General features: G+C 42.4%; 1 protein-coding gene across 1 annotated transcript in view; it reads left to right on the top strand.

The window, feature by feature from the left end:
- Positions 1-18,480, top strand: part of CSMD1 (CUB and Sushi multiple domains 1) — a 2,090,911-nt gene that overhangs the window by 1,884,271 nt on the left and 188,160 nt on the right. Inside the window, exon 41 of the mRNA XM_054498773.1 lies at positions 4,766-4,975. Within this exon, the coding sequence (XP_054354748.1) occupies positions 4,766-4,975 (210 nt within the window). The remainder of the gene's footprint in view (positions 1-4,765; positions 4,976-18,480) is intronic.

Below are 18,480 nucleotides of genomic sequence, written 5' to 3'. Positions count from 1 at the left end.
TTCAATCTAAATAAGATGAGAAATGCACAAAGATTTTCACAAGATTCTTACAAATATTACTTACTTGAGAAAAATTGCTTTCGTGTAAAAATGTAGAAATCATGAGATTTTGGCAAGTTGAAAATAGAGATAGAAGATTATTGAGTATGAAACAGCATGCCAAATCAAAACTCCAAAGTGAATTACAAAAGAAAAAATAAAAAATTGTTCTTGCAAAACATTCTTAAATGTAATTTCTAGGCTTCAGATTGTATCTCTAGTATCTGAACATACATATCTGTCCCTTGATTGACAGTTTTGGGATTTGGATTCTCAGGGCACAGCTGTCCTACCAGTAAGCATGCGCCTCCAGTTACTCTGGTAATAACATTTATCGGGAATATAAGATGTTATTGCCATTTCTTGAAGAAAAATATATGTGATGTTTTTCACCTTGGGAGGATTTTATTGGGTATTATGAATCTTCCGATACAACTGGATAAGTGTGGGATTGCCTGATCGATTATCTAATCCAGGAGTTAAGCAGTTGCCAGTTTAGTCAAATAATTATTTTGATTAACTCTACTCCCAGAGCCCATTCCCATGGATCGAGCCACAGTTTAAATAGGAAAAAGCGATTAGCTGGTTTGATGTCATGTGGAAATCATCTTGCCTCGTTTTCCTAATTACTCATTCCAGGAACAGCTGTTTTCTACACCCTGCCTCAGTAACCCACAGTGACCCACTGAGGGACAGTGACCCACACAGCCTGTCCCTCAAAATGACGAAGGGAACTCTAGCCAAAAGGACTGAGGCAGTTGGCAGCATAAGCTGTGGTTGCTCACGATTTTAGGCTCTCAGTTTAGCTGAGTAGAAATCTTAGTCCTACCAATGATTGCACAAGATACTCAAATGTTTTTGAAACTTGTTTCCTTGTTGTTAAAGGGAATATAACATAATGTCAGTCCCATAGGGCTATTTTGAAGTATTGTAAATGCATGAAATAGGGTATTATTTAAGTGCTGTTTTTAATAGTTAAACCAAATTCTAGTTTACTTATCTAGTAGCTAAACCTGATAGTTGTGTGCCATTTTCTTTCCTTTTCACAGACTTGGCTTGTTGTTTTGTGATGCTCTGGCAGAGCTCAACCAACTCAGGATTTCGGTCTCCATTTTCTTGAGAGTGTCTAAGGGTACAGTTAACAGAAATGCAACCAAGCTTTCTATCTACCTTACCGCATTACCTTTTATACTTAAAATCTACTGCACTAATAGTGCACACAATGCTCTCCAAAATTACCATGCTATCGGACTGTCTAGAAACATAGGGACAATACAAAGCGTTCTTTAGAATGTTCAATAAATTCCATAGGTATCAACACTTTTGCTATATTTTTATTACACACAGAAGGTACAAAACAGAGCAAGTAATATTCACAGGTTCTATCAACTAAAAACTAGGGTTTAACTCTGAGATCATGGTCACATTACTATTCAAAGTTTTGTCAATGCCAAAGGCAGAAATTCACTGTGCAGGTGACTTGTCACTGGCACTTAATTTTCAATATGTAATCACAGTCGGATAAGAGAGTGCTGGGTAAATTCCACCAAAGGTAAGTATTCAGATTTTTTATTGTTATTGAAATAATATATATGTTTTAGTACTCTCTGAGACAATAGGAGGGTAACCAGGTTATGCTTATTTTAATCCTTTTATTTGGGCTTTACAATGTCAAACTGGATGTAATTTGCTGAAAATTAGATAGCTAAATAATTCTATTTTAAGCCAGATTAGAGCTGGGCTCTGTTCTATTTTCTGATATGTATTAGGTAGTTTGATATGTGGCTGTATAATTTATCCTGCTTAAAATGGTAATTTTGCTCACAATATTATAATTGTCATAATTCCATTTCCTTTTCAAGCTGAATTCCAAATCAGTAACAAACCACTTTCACTAGATCCTGTACTTTTGAGACGTTGGATGTCCTCCATTTCTTTGCACCCTGATCCCCTTGCAAGTTGTTATCTTTCGTGACTGTGCCGGTTCATGAATTTCAAAATGTGTTTCTGGATAAATATATCTAAAGTCTGCATATGCACATCTGAAGTGAGCACATTCTCAGCCATTTCCCTACCATAAAATATTAAGTGTTCCAATCTGGCCTCAGTTTTCCTTTCTGTCTGGTACTCTGGACATATGTAGAAGTGCCAGCAATTCAACAGGTTGTTTTTTTATTACTCTCAGGTCAGCTTCTTGATTCTGCCTGGTTGTGATTAATGTGAGGAATATCTATAAAACTCTGTGGAGCACATGGATTCAGTGTTCATAAGGCAGTCACACAAACACACATGTGCACATAGTCACACAAATGCATGCATGCACGTACCACACACACACACATGCACACACACACTACTCTTTACTATAGTTTACTTATTAGTAACAAGATTCATTTTCATTAGATTTGTGGGCCATACCACCAAATTGTGTTTTTAGCTCAGTAGTGGGTAAGTGGACAAGCAGATCTGGATGTGCCACTGGCTGAGCAGTCCAGGAGCTCAGCTGTCACGGCAGGCAGAGGAGACAGCTCCAAACCAAAGGACACAGGAGCCCCTGGACCCCCTCCCTCCCTTCCCTCTTCCCCCTCCCTCCCTCCTCCCCCCTCTCTCCCTCTCTTGGTGCCTCCTTCTCTCCCTTTTTTCTTTCTTTTTTTCTCACTTCTGAATTTCTTTTGAACAAAAGTATTTTCCGGAATTTAGAAACAAATTAATAGCTCATTGGTGGCTGTTCAACAAACAGCAGTATTTGACATTTTTGAGTATTTGAAGAAATGTTGTAAATTTAAAGAGTTGCTCCACCTTGATTATATACAGCAGACGATGTTAGAATGGCCAAGACCACCATGGGACCTTTCTTGACTGGTGATGTAGTACCGGTCTATAGACTTGGACAATGTGATATGAATCTAGTTACTCATTCTAAAAAGAATTCTAAATTTCGCTTAAATTATTAAAGATCTTTCTTGTTCTTCCGTATTTTGTCTCCTCAGCCACGTCCTACAGTTTTTCACATTCTTTTTTTTTTTTAATTCATCCTCTTTCAATCTAGGTTGAACATAATACAAACTGATTTTCTCCAAGAAGAGTGGAATATTTTTACCATCATGAGACTGTCAGCTCTTGTCTAGCCTATTGGCATACCAAACCAGAAAAAGTGAGGCCTTTGTCAGTTAGTGCGGGGTTAAACCTCACTCTGCCATTTCCCGTGTGACATGAGACAGAACATCTAACATTTCTGAGCCTTAGTTTGCTCACCTGTAAGTTATGAACATAGTGATGATTACTGTGCTGGAAACAAACTTGGTTGGCAAATCAGACCCCGGGCATACTGTTGGCCTCACATGATCCCCACCAGGCAGGGCACTATTTACCCTTTTGCTTCCCCCTGCCAAGTATCTCCATAATTAATGAAAGTGTTTTTCTTGTATGACTTTAAATTTTGTTGAGAGATTTTAGGTGTTTCCTCCCTACAATTTTTCACTTGGACTTTTTTCTTCCTTTTTATAAAGTACTGGCCCCTGACAACTGTGTTTTCCTTTGCTACCTGAGTGGATGTGTTTGTGTGAATATTTTTCTGCACTTCCAATTAAGTAGGAAAACCCAAGTAGGTGTTATCTTTAATTTTCCCAATCTAGGAAACATATTAGATGAAAAAAAATTTTTAAAGTTCTCATCTGTCAAAAACAGAAGAACCATGCAGAGTAAAACTTTCTTTTATACTGGAATAACACTCTAGAACCGCTGTTAGTTGGCTCAGTTTAGGTTTTACGGCCCATCTTAACTGCATGGACTTACGCGAAGACTAATGTCTTTGGAGTTCTATATAAATAGCTTAAATGAGTTACAATATCTAAGACATGGCAGTCAAAAAAGTTTTCAAAAAAAAATGCCACAATGCAAATAACTCTAAATTATTTTTATTGATTCCTTTTAAATTATCAGCCATAGTTTATTTAATTCACAGATCAGTATGATATCAGAGATACTGGTCATTTGAAGAGTCTCTTGGTATGCTAAACTGTGCCAGGCTGTTAGATTTCGTTGTGAGAGTTATGGTGGGGTTTATTAGATTGGGTTTCTCACAAACATCAATAATTTGTTTTGCACACATAACACAATAGAAAACGATCACTTGCTAAACTAATAAAACTTGTGCAATGGTATGACCATCCAGTTAGTAAAAGCCACCTTTAAAGTTTGTTGCATAGAACTGTGGGACGAGGAAAACAGACAAACAGACAAACACAAAACAAAAACAAAAAACTCTGTGGCATGTTTTAAGACCAAAATTTTTTTTTTTTCCTTGATAAAGCTATCAATTAGCTTTTGCGTGATGTAACAGATGATCACAACTTCATATTTAAGATTGTCATAATTGTAAAAGTCACTGGACAAGATCATCCCCGTGTGCGTGTGTGCTAATTGTTACTCTAAGGATTCTACCTGTGTAGCTTGTGGTGAGGTGCTGGTAATATTCATATTTCACAAACAAACTGACTTCTGGACATGAGTTTCATGGAAAAAGACCATGCGGCAGAAAGTGGCAGAGGTAAGATGGAACCAGGGTTTGCTGTCGTCCACAGTAAATGCCGTCCTCCACGGCATGGTTCTGTCTCACAGAGAGGGATTTTCCGGGGAGACTGCTAACACTTCAGTCCCTTTTTATGTGCATTGATTTTATACATTTTGCTATGAGCTTTCATTAAGTTTGCATGTTTTTCCATAGGTGCACATATTCAGTTTCTGAATTTTTCTACCGAAGCTAATCATGACTTCCTTGAAATTCAAAATGGACCTTACCACACCAGCCCCATGATTGGACAGTTTAGTGGCACGGACCTCCCCGTGGCCCTGCTGAGCACAACGCATGAAACCCTCGTCCACTTTTATAGTGACCATTCGCAAAACCGGCAAGGATTTAAGCTTGCTTACCAAGGTAAGGAACAACAAGAACTGAAACCCAAATCTGAATACACTTCTTACATGTAAATTGTATGTAAATATAAATCTCCCTAATTGGTTCAAAGCTTGTACAACTGGAATAATTTTTTGGTGGAATGTTGGTTTCTGGTTAGTAGTGGAACTCTTGTTGTTTTTGAAAACAGAGATAAGGACACAGATGTAACCACCAGTGTGTTCGCCTTGCCCACTGCCCAGACGGAGCCGATTTATCAAGACAGGGGAATTGCAACGGAGAAAGAGTAATTCACGCAGAGCCAGATGTGTGGGAGACCAGCGTTTTATTATTACTCAATTCAGTCTCCCCAGCATTCAGGGATTCAAATTTTTAAAGATAATTTGGCAGCCAGGTGCGGTGGCTCGTGCCTGTAATCCCAGCACTTTTGGAGGCCGAGGCGGGCAGATCACGGGGTCAGGAGATCAAGACCATCCTGGCTAACACGGTGAAACCCCGTCTCTACTAAAAATACAAAAAATTAGCCGGGTGTGGTGGCGGGCGCCTGTAGTCCCAGCTACTCGGGAGGCTGAGGCAGGAGAATGGCGTGAACCCGGGAGGCAGAGCTGGCAGTGAGCCGAGATCAGGCCACTGCACTCCAGCCTGGGTGACAGAGCGAGACTCTGTCTCAAAAAAAATAAAAAGATAATTTGGCGGGTAGAGGCTTGGGAAGCTGGTAGTGCTCATTGGTCAGGTTGGAGATGGAATCACGGGGCCAAAGTGAGTTTTACTTGCTGTCTCCTGTTCCTGGGTGCGATGGCAGAACTGGTTGGGCCAGATTACCGGTCTGGGTGGTGTCAGCTGATCCACCAAGTGCAGGGTCTGCAACATATCTCAAGCACTGATGTTAGGTTTTACAATAGTGATGTGATCCCAGGAGCAATTTGGGGAGGTTCAGACTTCAAGCCAGAGGCTGCATGACCCCTAAACCATAATTTCTAATCTTACAGCTAATTTGTTAGTCCTGTAAAGACAGACTAGTCCCCAGGCAAGAAGGGGGTCTTTTCAGGAAAGGGCCATGATCAATTTTGTTTCAGAGTCAAACCAAGAATTGAATTCCTTCCCCAAATTAATTCAGTCTATGTCCAGGAATGAACAAGGACAGCTTAAAGGTTAGAAGCAAGATGGAGTTGGTTAGGGCTGATTTCTTTCACTGTCATCATTTCCTCAGGTGTAGTTTTGTAAAGGCGGTTTCACAGACGCACAGAGGATGATCAGGTACCGGTGTTACCTAAGCTTCCTGCACTCCCATCCCACCTGCACACACTGTCTCCCATGGCCGTAGTCATCTCTGTGCTCAGCCGGGGAGTCTCATCATCACGTAGCTTTCCCATTTGTCGCTGTGTCCCTTGGAGCTCTCGTCCCTTCAGGACACAGAGAGTCCCATGGTGCAGGAGTTGATCCATATGGCAGTAAGTCTGTGGGTCTCTCAGGTATGTATGCCTTGCCTAGCACAGATAATGGCTACCTGCGTTGTTCATGTTCAGCCTTCACCACAAAAACAGAAAAAAATCAGTGATTGAACTTTATCCTTTTTTTATTCCTTCAAATATGATATCTCTAAGAAAAGTTTGCATCATCAAAGCATTTTTGACATGTGAAAAAGTTCAACATTTTTATTTCATGCAAAATAATTTGTATGGCCTTTCCTTGAATATTGCTAGATCAAATGAGGTTGAAAATGTTAAATCTAGAGCCTTTTTTTTTTTTTTTTGCTATAGTTAAATCACTTGTTTCCCTAATTCCACAGAATGCTCAGAAACAGGGCTTTCATATTTATTACTGAAAGAGGCTAGTATTTTATGTTGAACTCTTAGGCATTATTATGTGTAGTCTCACCCAAAATATAAAATATAGACACAGACTTCCGGGATTGAGGTCTGTTAAACTGGAAATCTAGATAGGAGCAAAAAAGAGAGGAAACTGAAGACTAAATCAGTGAGCAGTATGCCTCTAGACATTGCCGCATTTTTCTATGAACACACTGTGTCTTTCAGTGTTCCACTTCTTCATTTTCTTACTACTTAGCAACCAGTATCACTCAGTAATCATTCCCTACTTGAAGCACACTAGAGAGAGAGAGAACATCAGAGAGGAAGCAATTTTCCACAACAAAATGGATACAGATCTGCTTGTCTGTGCACCTATTTTCTGCTATTTCTCTTTCAATGGAAGAGAATGTACCCCCTACTTAAGGGTAATCGAGGCCGGGTGTGGTGGCCTCACCCCTGTAATCCCAGCACTTTGGGAGGCTGAGGCAGGCAGTTCACCTGAGGTCAGGAGTTCGAGACCAACCTGGCCAATATGGTGAAACCACATCTCTACTAAAAATACAAAAATTAGCCAGGCATGATGGCAGACGCCTGTAATCCCAGCTACTCAGGAGGCTGAGACAGGAGAATCACTTGAACCCGGGAGGCAGAGGTTGCAGTGAGCCAAGATCGCACCATTGCATCCCAGCCTAGGTGACAGAGGGAGACGCCATCTAAAAAAAAAAAAAAAAAAAAAAATAGGTAAGCTAGATACCTCTCTTCCTACTATTTCAGAGACATTATGTAGAGAATATTTTCTACTTCTGCATTTTCAGCTACTACCTCTCCATTAAATTCTCCCCAATGGCATTTCGAATATAAGTCAAATCTTTCTCTCACACATACACGCACACACACACGTACACATCTATTTATAATTTTAATATACCTTTGACCTCTTATCTTCCTCCAGCTTCTAATTTCTAAAACAAAATTCCAGAAAACTTATGTGAACATTCTCAATTTCCGCACCTGTTTTTCAGTTCTCCTATCTATTTACCTGGTGTCTAACATGATGGGGTCTTCTATCGACAAGATCTTCTATTGCAGGAGAAGTTAATGTCACTAGCCCTAGAGGCACACTTCCTTTCTCATGTCTGCTGGTGACATCCAGCACAGCTACCACTTCTCTTGACGCCCTTTTCCCTTGGCTTCAGGGGCCACAAAATCTCTGGGTTATTCTGCTATTTCTCTGGCTAAGTATTTGTTTTCTTTGCTTCCTTGACCACTTCTACCTGAGTTTAGCTATATAGGAGGTTGGAATCCTCTTATATTTCCATCCAGTGCTTTCCATGATTCAAACTCCTGGATTCAAAGCCCGTGATGGCCATTCACAGCTGATAACTCTTGTGTCTGTGCCTCCAGCTCAAGTCTTCTGCAAGCACCAGGACGCGATGTCTATTTTCCACCTCCACTGGGAATGACGCAGGCGCTGAAACATGTGCCCGAAGCTGAGCTCGCAGTTTTGCTTCCCAGCTTATCCTCCAGTGCACGCATCTCACTAAGTGTGAGGTGCAATGTTCCTGGAATCTGCGGCTGCCTCCCTGTGTCACCACCAGTAGCCCTAACTGCTCTCAGACCTTTCTCCTAGAAAATGGCCAAACTCCTAAATGTCTTTCCAGATTTACTCTTCCAACTTCTCTCTTCTTTCCAAAAGGCAGACCGGACTTATTCCTTTTGTGATGAAAGCGTTTACCATGCTTTCTTAGATTTTTAGGAAATCGTTAAACATCTATAAGGATCTGCTATCTCTCTAAGTTCTTATTTCAGTCTCCCAGGCTGTGGTTCTTTCTCTGTCTCGATTCCCACTTGCCCCTCTGAAATATCTCCAGCAGCCACAGTCCTTTCTACCTCAGAGCTCTTAAAAGTGTAGCAATCTCAGCCTGCAGTGCTCTCCGTCTCCACCCCCACTCTTTGGTTAGTCATTCAGAACTGTTTCTATGTAATACACCGCAGGAGGCAATCTCTGAGTACCCCGACCAGGGGAGGTCTCCTCATTCAGAAGCTTGAATTCTGATGTGCTGCTTCTTGTGTGCTGGTCACGAGCATTCCCGCCAAATCTCTCCCATTCTCTCTACTTCTGGACTCAGGATAGAAGTGCCTTCAAAATGAACTGTGGTGGTGTGACTTGCTTTGAGTGATGAAATTGGAGTGAATGTCACTTGAGATGGAACCCTGAAGAGCCAAAATTTAGTTTGCTCTAATGGCCACTCAGTCATCTGGATCCCTGAGTATCTACAGGAGTAGAGTTCCCTGCCATCCCAACCTGGAGCCAGAAGGAAGCTGTCTTATTTTAAGTCACTGAGATATGGGATATTGTTTTTTTGTTTTTTGTTTTTGAGAGGGAATCCCACTCTGTTGTCCAGGCTGGAGTACAGTGGCACAATCTCAGCTCACTGCAACCTCCGCCTCCCAGGTTCAAGCAATTCTCCTGCCTCAGCCTCCCAAGTAGCTGGGATTACAGGCACCCGCCACCATGCCTGGCTAATTTTTTTTATTTTTAGTAGAGATGGGGTTTCACCCATGTTGGCCAGGTTGGTCTTGAACTCCTGACCTCAGGTGATTTGCCCTCCTCAGCCTCCCAAAGTGCTGGGATTACAGGTGTGAGCCACTGTGACCAACCGGGATATTGTTGTTAATGCCATATAAATGAACCTAGACTGACAGGCATACCCTGGGACTTTTTAAAATCAGGAATTTATTGTATACAGTCAGCCCTCTTCATCCATGGGTTCTGCATGTGTGGATGCAAGCACTAGAGATCGGAATATTCTGAAATACACAAATTGTGTTTCCACTGAACATGCACAGACTCTTTTTCTTATCATTATTCCCTGAGTGATACAGAATAACAACTATTTACATGGCATTTGCTTTGTGTTCAGTATTATAAGAAATTTAGAGATGGCTTAAAGTATACAAGAGAATGTGCTTAGATTATATGAAAATGCTCCATTATTTTATATGCATCCTGTAACCCACCCCCCTGCAAAAGCCAAGGGACAACTGTATTTCTATGTTTAAAGGATGCCTTACTGAAAACAATACACTGCATGAAGGTGACGGTCATTTCTGTTTTACCTCGCTCCACACTCAGCAGGAAGCGCAGTGCCTTGCCTGTAATTGGTCCCCAGTGCACACCTGTGAGCTCCATACTTGAGGCATTTTTCCCCCCGATGCTAAGGGACTTTCTGCCGTGCTGCATATGCATTTTGGGAAGCACCTGTGCAGGGCTTGCCTTTATTTGTTTGAGGTCTGTGCTCCGGCTTCCTCATTAAATTAAATCAATTTTTAGTCCCTACTCGTTGCAGATATTGCTAGCAAAACTCTTTTAAAGGATAAAAAATTGTAGCTAGATAGGAGGAATAAGATCTAGTGTTCTCTAGCCCTTTAGGGTGACTGTAGTCAACAATATGTCCCATAATTTCACAGAGCCAGAAGGATATTGAACATTCCCCCCACAAAGAAATGATAAATGCTTGAGATGATGAACATAAAGATGTAGTAATTACCCAGATCTGATCACTTAGATTATATGTGTTGAAACATCACTATGTACCCCATGAATATGTGCAATTATTATCTCTCAATTAAAATAATAAAATTTAAAAAAATACATGTTTTTAAATTCAAAAGAGTATTACATAGAAAAAAATGTTTTTAAAAAATTTAGCCAATTCATGTCATTGCAGATACTGGCACAAATACCATGTATCCAGGCTTGGTAATGTTGGATTTTGTAGAAGGCTTTTTTAAGGGATTGTGCTTTCAGCCAGAAAAGTATCAGTTACCCAGGGATGGTGGGATTCACAGTTACTTTCAGGAAACATGACCCCAAGGATTACCTCAGGCACTGGTGGTCCTACCCATGTGTGCAAACAGCTCTGAGTGTACCCTGGGTATAACCACTGATATAAAAATATTATCAATGGCAGTGCTGTTCTTCTCTTCTTTTCACTCCATCTCTTCCATTGCTACCAGAAATCCCAAAGGGATCAGAATTAGTTGGTTGTCAGCCGGTCAGGGTAGCTCATGTCTGTAATCCCAGCACTTTGGGAGGCCGAGGTGGGTAGATCACCTGAAGCCAGGAGTTCGAGATCAGCCTGGCCAACATGGTGAAACCCTGTTTCTACTAAAAATACAAATACTAGCTGGGCATGGTGGGGAGCGCCTGTGATCCCAACTTCTCAGGAGGCTGAGGCAGGAGAATCGTTTGAACCTGGAAGACCAGAGACCGAGGATTGCAGTGAGCCGAGATCATGCCATTGCACTCCAGTCTGGGTGACAGAGCGAGACTCTATCTCGGGGGACAAAAAAAAAAGACTTGGTTGTCCTCTCTGCAACACATAGACACGTGTATCACTGTTACTATAATTGTGAAAATAGAGTCTTGATCATATTCTAGGACTAACCCGGACTCCATAGATGAGCCGTCAATTAGTGGCTAGATGTAATCCATGAGGGGGGACAAAGATCCAGGATGTTCCCCATGAGCCTGCCCTCTTTGATTGTAAATGATAGAAATCTGACTCAAACTAGTTTAGGTAAGAAGTGCAAGGTGACAGCTGTGTGGGCTGGGGCACGTCTGGAGCCTGGGCCTCAGTGACACCTGAATTCTGTTTGCCTCTGTTCTGATTTTCATAGCTTTTTCTGCCCTAATACACATGGATGATATGTCCCCAATCTAACCATACCCTGCTCAGCAAGGACAGGACCCTGCTTCCCCTACTGCAATTGCTAAACATTTTGGGAACACTTTCTTGGTGGGGCAGCTTGTGTCTAAGTCCAGCCACTGAGGCCAGGTAGACGGAGACTATGTGTTAGCTCAACTTGGGTCACAGTGTCAGAAATGTGATTAGCAGACTTTACTCAAGAGCATGTTTTAAGGGGAAGAAGCCAGTTCCTTTAAGAAGGTGCCTGGAAAAACAACATAATACATATACCATGAAACTGTGATATAGTTGGATTAAAACTCTATGTAAATGAAGTATTTGTATGCAAGAGATTTTTATTAGTGTTTTCTTATGTCCTCATTTGCTCCTGCAGAAGTATTATTAGTTGGTTTGGAAGAGCTAATTGCCCCTGTTTTACTGTATTAAAAATAAATTGCAGCACTTTGGGAAGCCAAGGCGGGAAGATTGCTCGAGGCCAGGAGTTCAAGACCAGCCTGGGCAACATGGTGAGACTCTGTCTCTACAAAAAATTAGCTGGGAGTGGTGTTGGGCACCCGTGGTCCCAGCTATACTTGGGAAGCTGAGGTGGGAGGACTGCCTGAGCTTGGGAGTTCAAGGCTGCAATGAGCTGCCATCACATCACTGCACTCCAGCCTGGGCATCAAAGTGAGACCCTGTCTCAGTAACAATAATGACAATAATAACTGTTATGTATGGTGTGCTCACTCTGCGCCACACTCTGTGCTTCCTGATTTCCACATAAATTCCAAGGGTTATGCACATTTCACAGATAAGAAAAATGAGGCTCAGAGAGGTTGGCAAATGGTGAAAATGTGCACAGCTGCCTGTGGAAGTATGATTTGGAATCAAGTCTGCTAGACACCAAAGTAGTCATATTGTATTTCAGAAGAAGGAAGGGAAATGAAGTCTTTGGATTCTAAATCCAATGATTTAGTCAGTGCACTAACAGAGGAAAGAATGTTTAAACCTAATGAAGTCGGTTTAAAAAGAACAATTTTCTCCCACGGGTTGCAAAACTACTCGACCATCCCTGAGCTGCAGAACGGCCACTGTGGGAAAACTCCGATCACAGTTTTTTGTTTTGGACCTGACACCTGACAGATCTGCCTGCTCCTCTCAAGTTTTACAGCTGCGAAAATAGCCTTGCCAAAACCCTGAGAGTCAAACGTTCTCCACAGGGACTTGCAGCGGATGCCTTCATGGTTGGATGCAGGTGCTGCCTGTGACTGTGGAATCCAGATGTCAGCTGTGGCTGCATTGCCTCTTGCAGATCCAGGGGTCATTGTTCAGGAACTGCCTAATGTCATGGCCTCTGGAGATCAGAACCCTTGCCCTTGATTTGTGCAGCAAACACTGACAGAGCTCTTTCTTTCTTTCTTTTGTTTTTCTTTTTTTTCTTTTTTTTTTTTTTTTGAGATGGAGTCTCACTCTGTCGAGAGGCTGGAGTGCAGTGATACATTCTCGGTTCACTGCAACCTCCAACTCCCTGGTTCAAGTGATTCTCCTGCCTCCTGAGTAGCTGGGACTACAGGTGCCTGCCACCACGCCCAGCTAATTTTTGTAGTTTTAGTAGAGACAGGGTTTCACCATGTTGGCCAGGCTGGTCTCGATCTCCTGACCTCGTGATCTGCCGACCTCGTGATCTGCCCGCCTCGGCCTCCCAAAGTGCTGAGATTACAGGCGTGAGCCACCGCGCCCGGCCTGACAGAGCACTTTCTAGGACTTTGCAAGAATTCGACAGGCCTTTAAGGCCATGCCACCCTTTCTCAGTTTGACTTGTGAGACAGCTGCAGTGCAGCCTGGCAGTGAGTGTCATGACCAGTGGTCAGTTCATGGAGGGGGATTGAGTCCAAGGTGTAGGTCCTGAGCCAGCGAGAGGTGCTGGGCACTCCTGCCAGCAGCCTCCTGTCTCTTCGCCCACGTCTGATCACACTCACCCCTCCCCTTCCCAGACCTAAGCTCTATCCCCGCCCCTTCTGACTGCAGCCCTAAAGCCCAGCCATAGGTTTCTCCTCAGAACCCCTTCATTCCTGGTGGGTTAGGGGCTTCACTCTCGTCTGCCGGTGTCCACGTGAGCCTTCCAGTGTAACAGTAACAGGACTGCCTTCTGCTCCCAGGGGTGCCTCTCTTCCCCTGAGGCCAAGGCACCCCCAGCTGCTATAACTGGCATCCAACACAAAACAGACCCAAGCTCTGTAAGGAGAGACTGAGGACGATAGTAAAGGGGAGGCTCTGAGGGATCCTCATGTCAGCCGGCATCCCCAGAGGGTAGGGGAAATTAGCCTCCTGTTTAGAGAGCAGTGAGGCAGAAAGAGCAGGCGGGGGACCCGGGAGGACAGCAGCAGCCAAGAAGGGGCCCCAGGCCGGCCTCCCCCAGGTCGCTGAGGAGGAGCTGTGTGCCAGCCCACTCTGCAGTGGGTGACATCCAGGGGCCTGGGGAAGGATGCAGGCTCATGCAGACTGGGCTAATACGCCTTTTATTCCAGTGTGTCCATAGGACAGGCAAGTCAGCTAACCTCATATGAGGCCAAGTGGGAGTCGAGAGAATCCGTGAGCCGGTTCCTCCCAGGTGAACCCAGCGGCACCCTCAGCCTTCCTGTAGACCTGGGCGAAGGAGGGTCTTCCCACTTAGACATTTCCTGGAGCACAGAAGGCTGGGAGTGGGTTCCTAACCTTCCTGTTTCCTGTTTCCTAGGATTAAACGGCAAGAGGTTGGAGCTTGTGTAGGTCCTGAGCTCCAGAAAGAAATAAGAGCTTGGGCTTCTCGAGGGTAGTGGAGTCAAATTAGGAGAGAGTGAGGGAAGGAATGATATGGTGAATAGTTGTCTTGTTATGCAGATTAAAATCAGTCAGGTAATAAGCCAACTGTCCTCCTGATACAGATACTTTCATTCATGTAGATCACCTTTGTAGGTATACATTTCCTTTACAGAAAGGCAGCTATTCAGAACTACTTTTGTATCTGCAGTTTCTCAAAATAATCTGGTGGAAATATACCAAAGAAGTGTGTTTTGGGGTGGCATATCCTGGTCTTCTAGGGTCATATTTTGGGGTGGTGTCCTGAGCCCCTACACTATCTAGAACTGATGAGATTGAACTCATCAAAGTGACACTTTGAAGACAAACAGCTTACTTTCATAGATCAGTGTTTAATTATTTCCATTTTTGAATAAAACATTATTGTAGTATTTTATAACTTGTGAAGTTCTCTGTAATCTAAACCCATTAAGTTGTATTTTAAGTCAATTTTTCTTGAAGGCTATCTATGTATTAGGCTGGCAAGAGAATGTAATTTCTGCGCCAAGAGCTAGGACTTAAAAAAAAAAAAGATACGTGGGTGTTTTGTAAAATAATGTCATAATTTAGTAGAAAACTAGATTTTCAATTACAAAATTAAAATCCAACACGATCCTCCCTGTAACTGAGGTATCTGCTGAGGTCTGAGGGTAAAACCCACTGGGTGGCCTTGCAGAGCAGGCACACTGAGCAGGCTTTCCTTGAGAAAGTTCCGTGTGAACAGGACCTGGAGGCCATGTGGGAACCCTGGCTTACACTAGAGGTGGCATTATGGCTGCCACAGGTGAAGGATGAGTTTGGACGTGAGCCAGTGGAGTGACAGTATTGGATTGTGAAGGAATTTGCATCCCCTGTTAAGACCAACAATTTAATTCTTTACACCAATGGTTCTGGGGCCTTGAGGATAGAATTCAAGCAATCTATTACTCACATGGTAAATATATACATAACAATATTTATGTATTTTTCCCCTTGAGCTTTAATTAATATTTAGCATTTCCTTACTTTTTAAAGGCAGGCAATAATATTAAAGTAGTATTAGCAGGCTGGGCACAGTGGCTCATGCTTGTAATCCCAGCACTTTGGGAGGTTGAGGCAGGTGGATCACCTGAGATCAGGAGTTCAAGACCAGCCTGACCAACGTGGCAAAACCCCGTCTCTACTTAAAATACAAAAAGTAGCTGGGCATGGTGGCAGGCACCTGTAATCCCAGCTACTCAAGAAGCTGAGGCAGGAGAATTGCTTGAACCCAGGAGATGGATGTTGCAGTGAGAAGAGATCACACCACTGCACTTTAGGCTGAGCAACAGAGTGAGACTCCATCTCAAAAAAAAAAAAAAAATTAGTATTAGCATAACCTATGACTTTGTCACCAAATCATAGATAATCCCATGCTTTGTTTCATTTATTGCAGATATCTCAAAATGTTACTACACCATAGTTTGAAGTCGCCTCAGTTATTAGACTTGCCACCTGTTATTTAGTGAAATAACAACATACATAATGTTATGCCACAAATTTTGCTTTATCACACTTTTGTAAGAATATTTTAATATCACTGGTTTCCCTTGTAATCTTACGTATTTTATTTTGTACAGTAAGACGTTAGTTTCAGAAACTTACTAGACTTCCCACAATGCCGATGTAGTTCAGATTAAAACAGTTATGAACTCTGGAGGACCGTAAGAAATGATCGCGGATTTTAAAGTGAGAATGAGAATGACCTTAGACACATTTTAAGAGCCTAATCTAGTACAGTGTAGATTATGGACTCTTACAGAAACACTTGTGGCAAATAGAGTGAGACTGGAGGCAAAAACACATGTTTAGGGCATTGATTTGAAGTGGCAGCTATAGAGGCTGCAGCCGTGCCCAGGCTGAAGCTGCATTAGTGGTGCCTGCTGTGGAGGAAATGATTGCGGTGATGTTTAGGTAGTGAGCGGGGGCCTGGGGTCTGCCACTCTCCGGGGTGGCATTGAGATTTGAAGTACTGGAAGGAGACGTGGCTGCACGTGCTAGGAAGAGTTCTGGGTGGAGAGAAGCCTGATGAGTTCAGAGAAGAGAGAGGAACAAGGCTGGTGCACTGGGACCTGAAGGTCAGAGGGCTTCCCTGGAGTCAGGGGGCCTGGGGATTTGGCTGTGACGCATTCAGGTTGTTTTCTAGGTGCAGTGTGATGTCATTGAAGAAGCTCAAGCAAATGAGAAGTTGCTTACATGCAGAGAATGAATTGTGTGTGGATGGGGGTTGGGGGAAGTGAGGGAGGAGTAGAGCAAGGGAAGCAGTGAAGAGGCTTCCAGGAATTGGGGGTGGGAGGCTTTCAGCTCCAACACACCTGCATCGGCTTGTCTGGCTGTATGCACGATGTACAATTTGAATAATGTGAATGATGAATTCTGTGCTTCTCTCCCATCTTCCTACTCAACTGTCGCCTCCCTTGCCCCATTCCTAGTGAAGTACATCCTGTTAAAATACAAACACTTCCTCCATGGTCATCGTATTAAACTTGCTCATTACATGGTAATTTCTGTTTTTAATGAGCATGATCTTAATATCTGAGCCAATAAGAAAAATAGAACATAATTATATGTCATAAACCATTAACTGTCAATTAGTTGGTGTGTCTCAGTTGACACCAAGCCCTTGTCAAGTCTCCCACATTTTGAATATTCTTTTTTTTTTTTTTTTTTTTGAGATGGAGTCTCACTCTGTCACCCAGGCTGGAGTGCAGTGGCGCGATCTCAGCTCCCTGCAAGCTCCGCCTCCCAGGTTCACGCCATTCTCCTGCCTCAGCCTCCTGAGTAGCTGGGACTACAGGCACCCACCACCACACCCGGCTAATTTTTTGTATTTTTAGTAGAGACAGGGTTTCACCATGTTGGGCAGGCTGGTCTTGAACTCCTGACCTCAAGTGATCCACCCGCCTCGGCCTCCCAAAGTGCTGGGATTACAAGCATGAGCCACTGAGCCTGGCCCAGCTCTATAGTTTTTTGTGTTTTACTCTTGATATTTTATAGGTAAGGTTATTAAGGCCATGTCTATGTAGTTCCAAAAGCTACTGATTATTTCAATCTATAATAATGGTCTATAAATAAACAAGCAAACCTGCAAAAAGCCCATGTAGGAATCATCTAGACCACAGGTCAGACAATTGCTTTGGTTGACTCACAAAATATTTAGTATTTACAAAAATCAATTATCAGTATTTAGAATTCCATGTTATGTAATTTGTGAGATACCCGTAAATCCACTTTCCCTTTTTCTCCTGCAGTAGCAGAATCTGGAAATATTTGTCCTGCATTCCCACGTAGGAGAGAACCCTGGCAGAGTGGGCGGTTATGATTTCAGGGCCTCGTCTAGTTTCTTACTGTCTTGCTCATTGAAGTTGACTATGTGGCCTTTGAGCATTAGAAAGTGTGAGTCCTCTCCTAGGTCAAGCATCTGGTTGGCTAAGCAAGTGTTTTATTTGCTTCACACCTAACTCATGCTAGTATTGTTTGCCATGCAGCTTTTAAAGGATTTGTGAGATACCCTTAGATCTGCTTTCCCTTTTACTCTTGCAATAGCAGAATCTGGAAACATTGGTCCTGCTTTCCCATGGCTTGACACCCCATTTCAAGCCAGCTGTCAAGGAGAAGAAAGGACTTTCAATTAAAAAAAACAAAAACAAAAACTCGAAACAACATATTTTTTATTGTAGGCAATTAATTTCCTATCACTGAGATATAAAAATAAATAATACAAATAAATGAGAACATGAATTTGAGCTATTTTATTTTCTTGTAGGGTATCATATCTGACAGAGGTGACACTTAATTAGATAGTTTGTCAGTGTTTGCCATTTTATAAAATTGATAAATTGATAAGATGACACTTAACTCTGATATGTAAGTCAAATAAACATTCCTAGGTTCTACTTGAGATTTAGAAGCTAAGATTATAATTAATAACTACTAAGAAGATGCATAAATCATACAGAGAATTCTTGTCATTTTCAATGATGTCTGTGCTGTACACCTTATTCTTAAAGTTTGTCATTTATTTATGACCATGTAAAGGTCAGAGATGTTGCTATAGACGTAGCTGTCTTAAAGTTAAATGACTTATCAAGAACTTTGGTAAAATCAAGCCATGCACTCTATTTCTAAGTCAAGAATTGAAAAATTGATAATAGCATGAAGATATTTA

Source organism: Pongo pygmaeus, chromosome 7, assembly GCF_028885625.2.
Source record: "Pongo pygmaeus isolate AG05252 chromosome 7, NHGRI_mPonPyg2-v2.0_pri, whole genome shotgun sequence".
NCBI lineage: Eukaryota > Metazoa > Chordata > Mammalia > Primates > Hominidae > Pongo > Pongo pygmaeus.
This window is presented reverse-complemented; position numbering and strand designations above follow the sequence as displayed.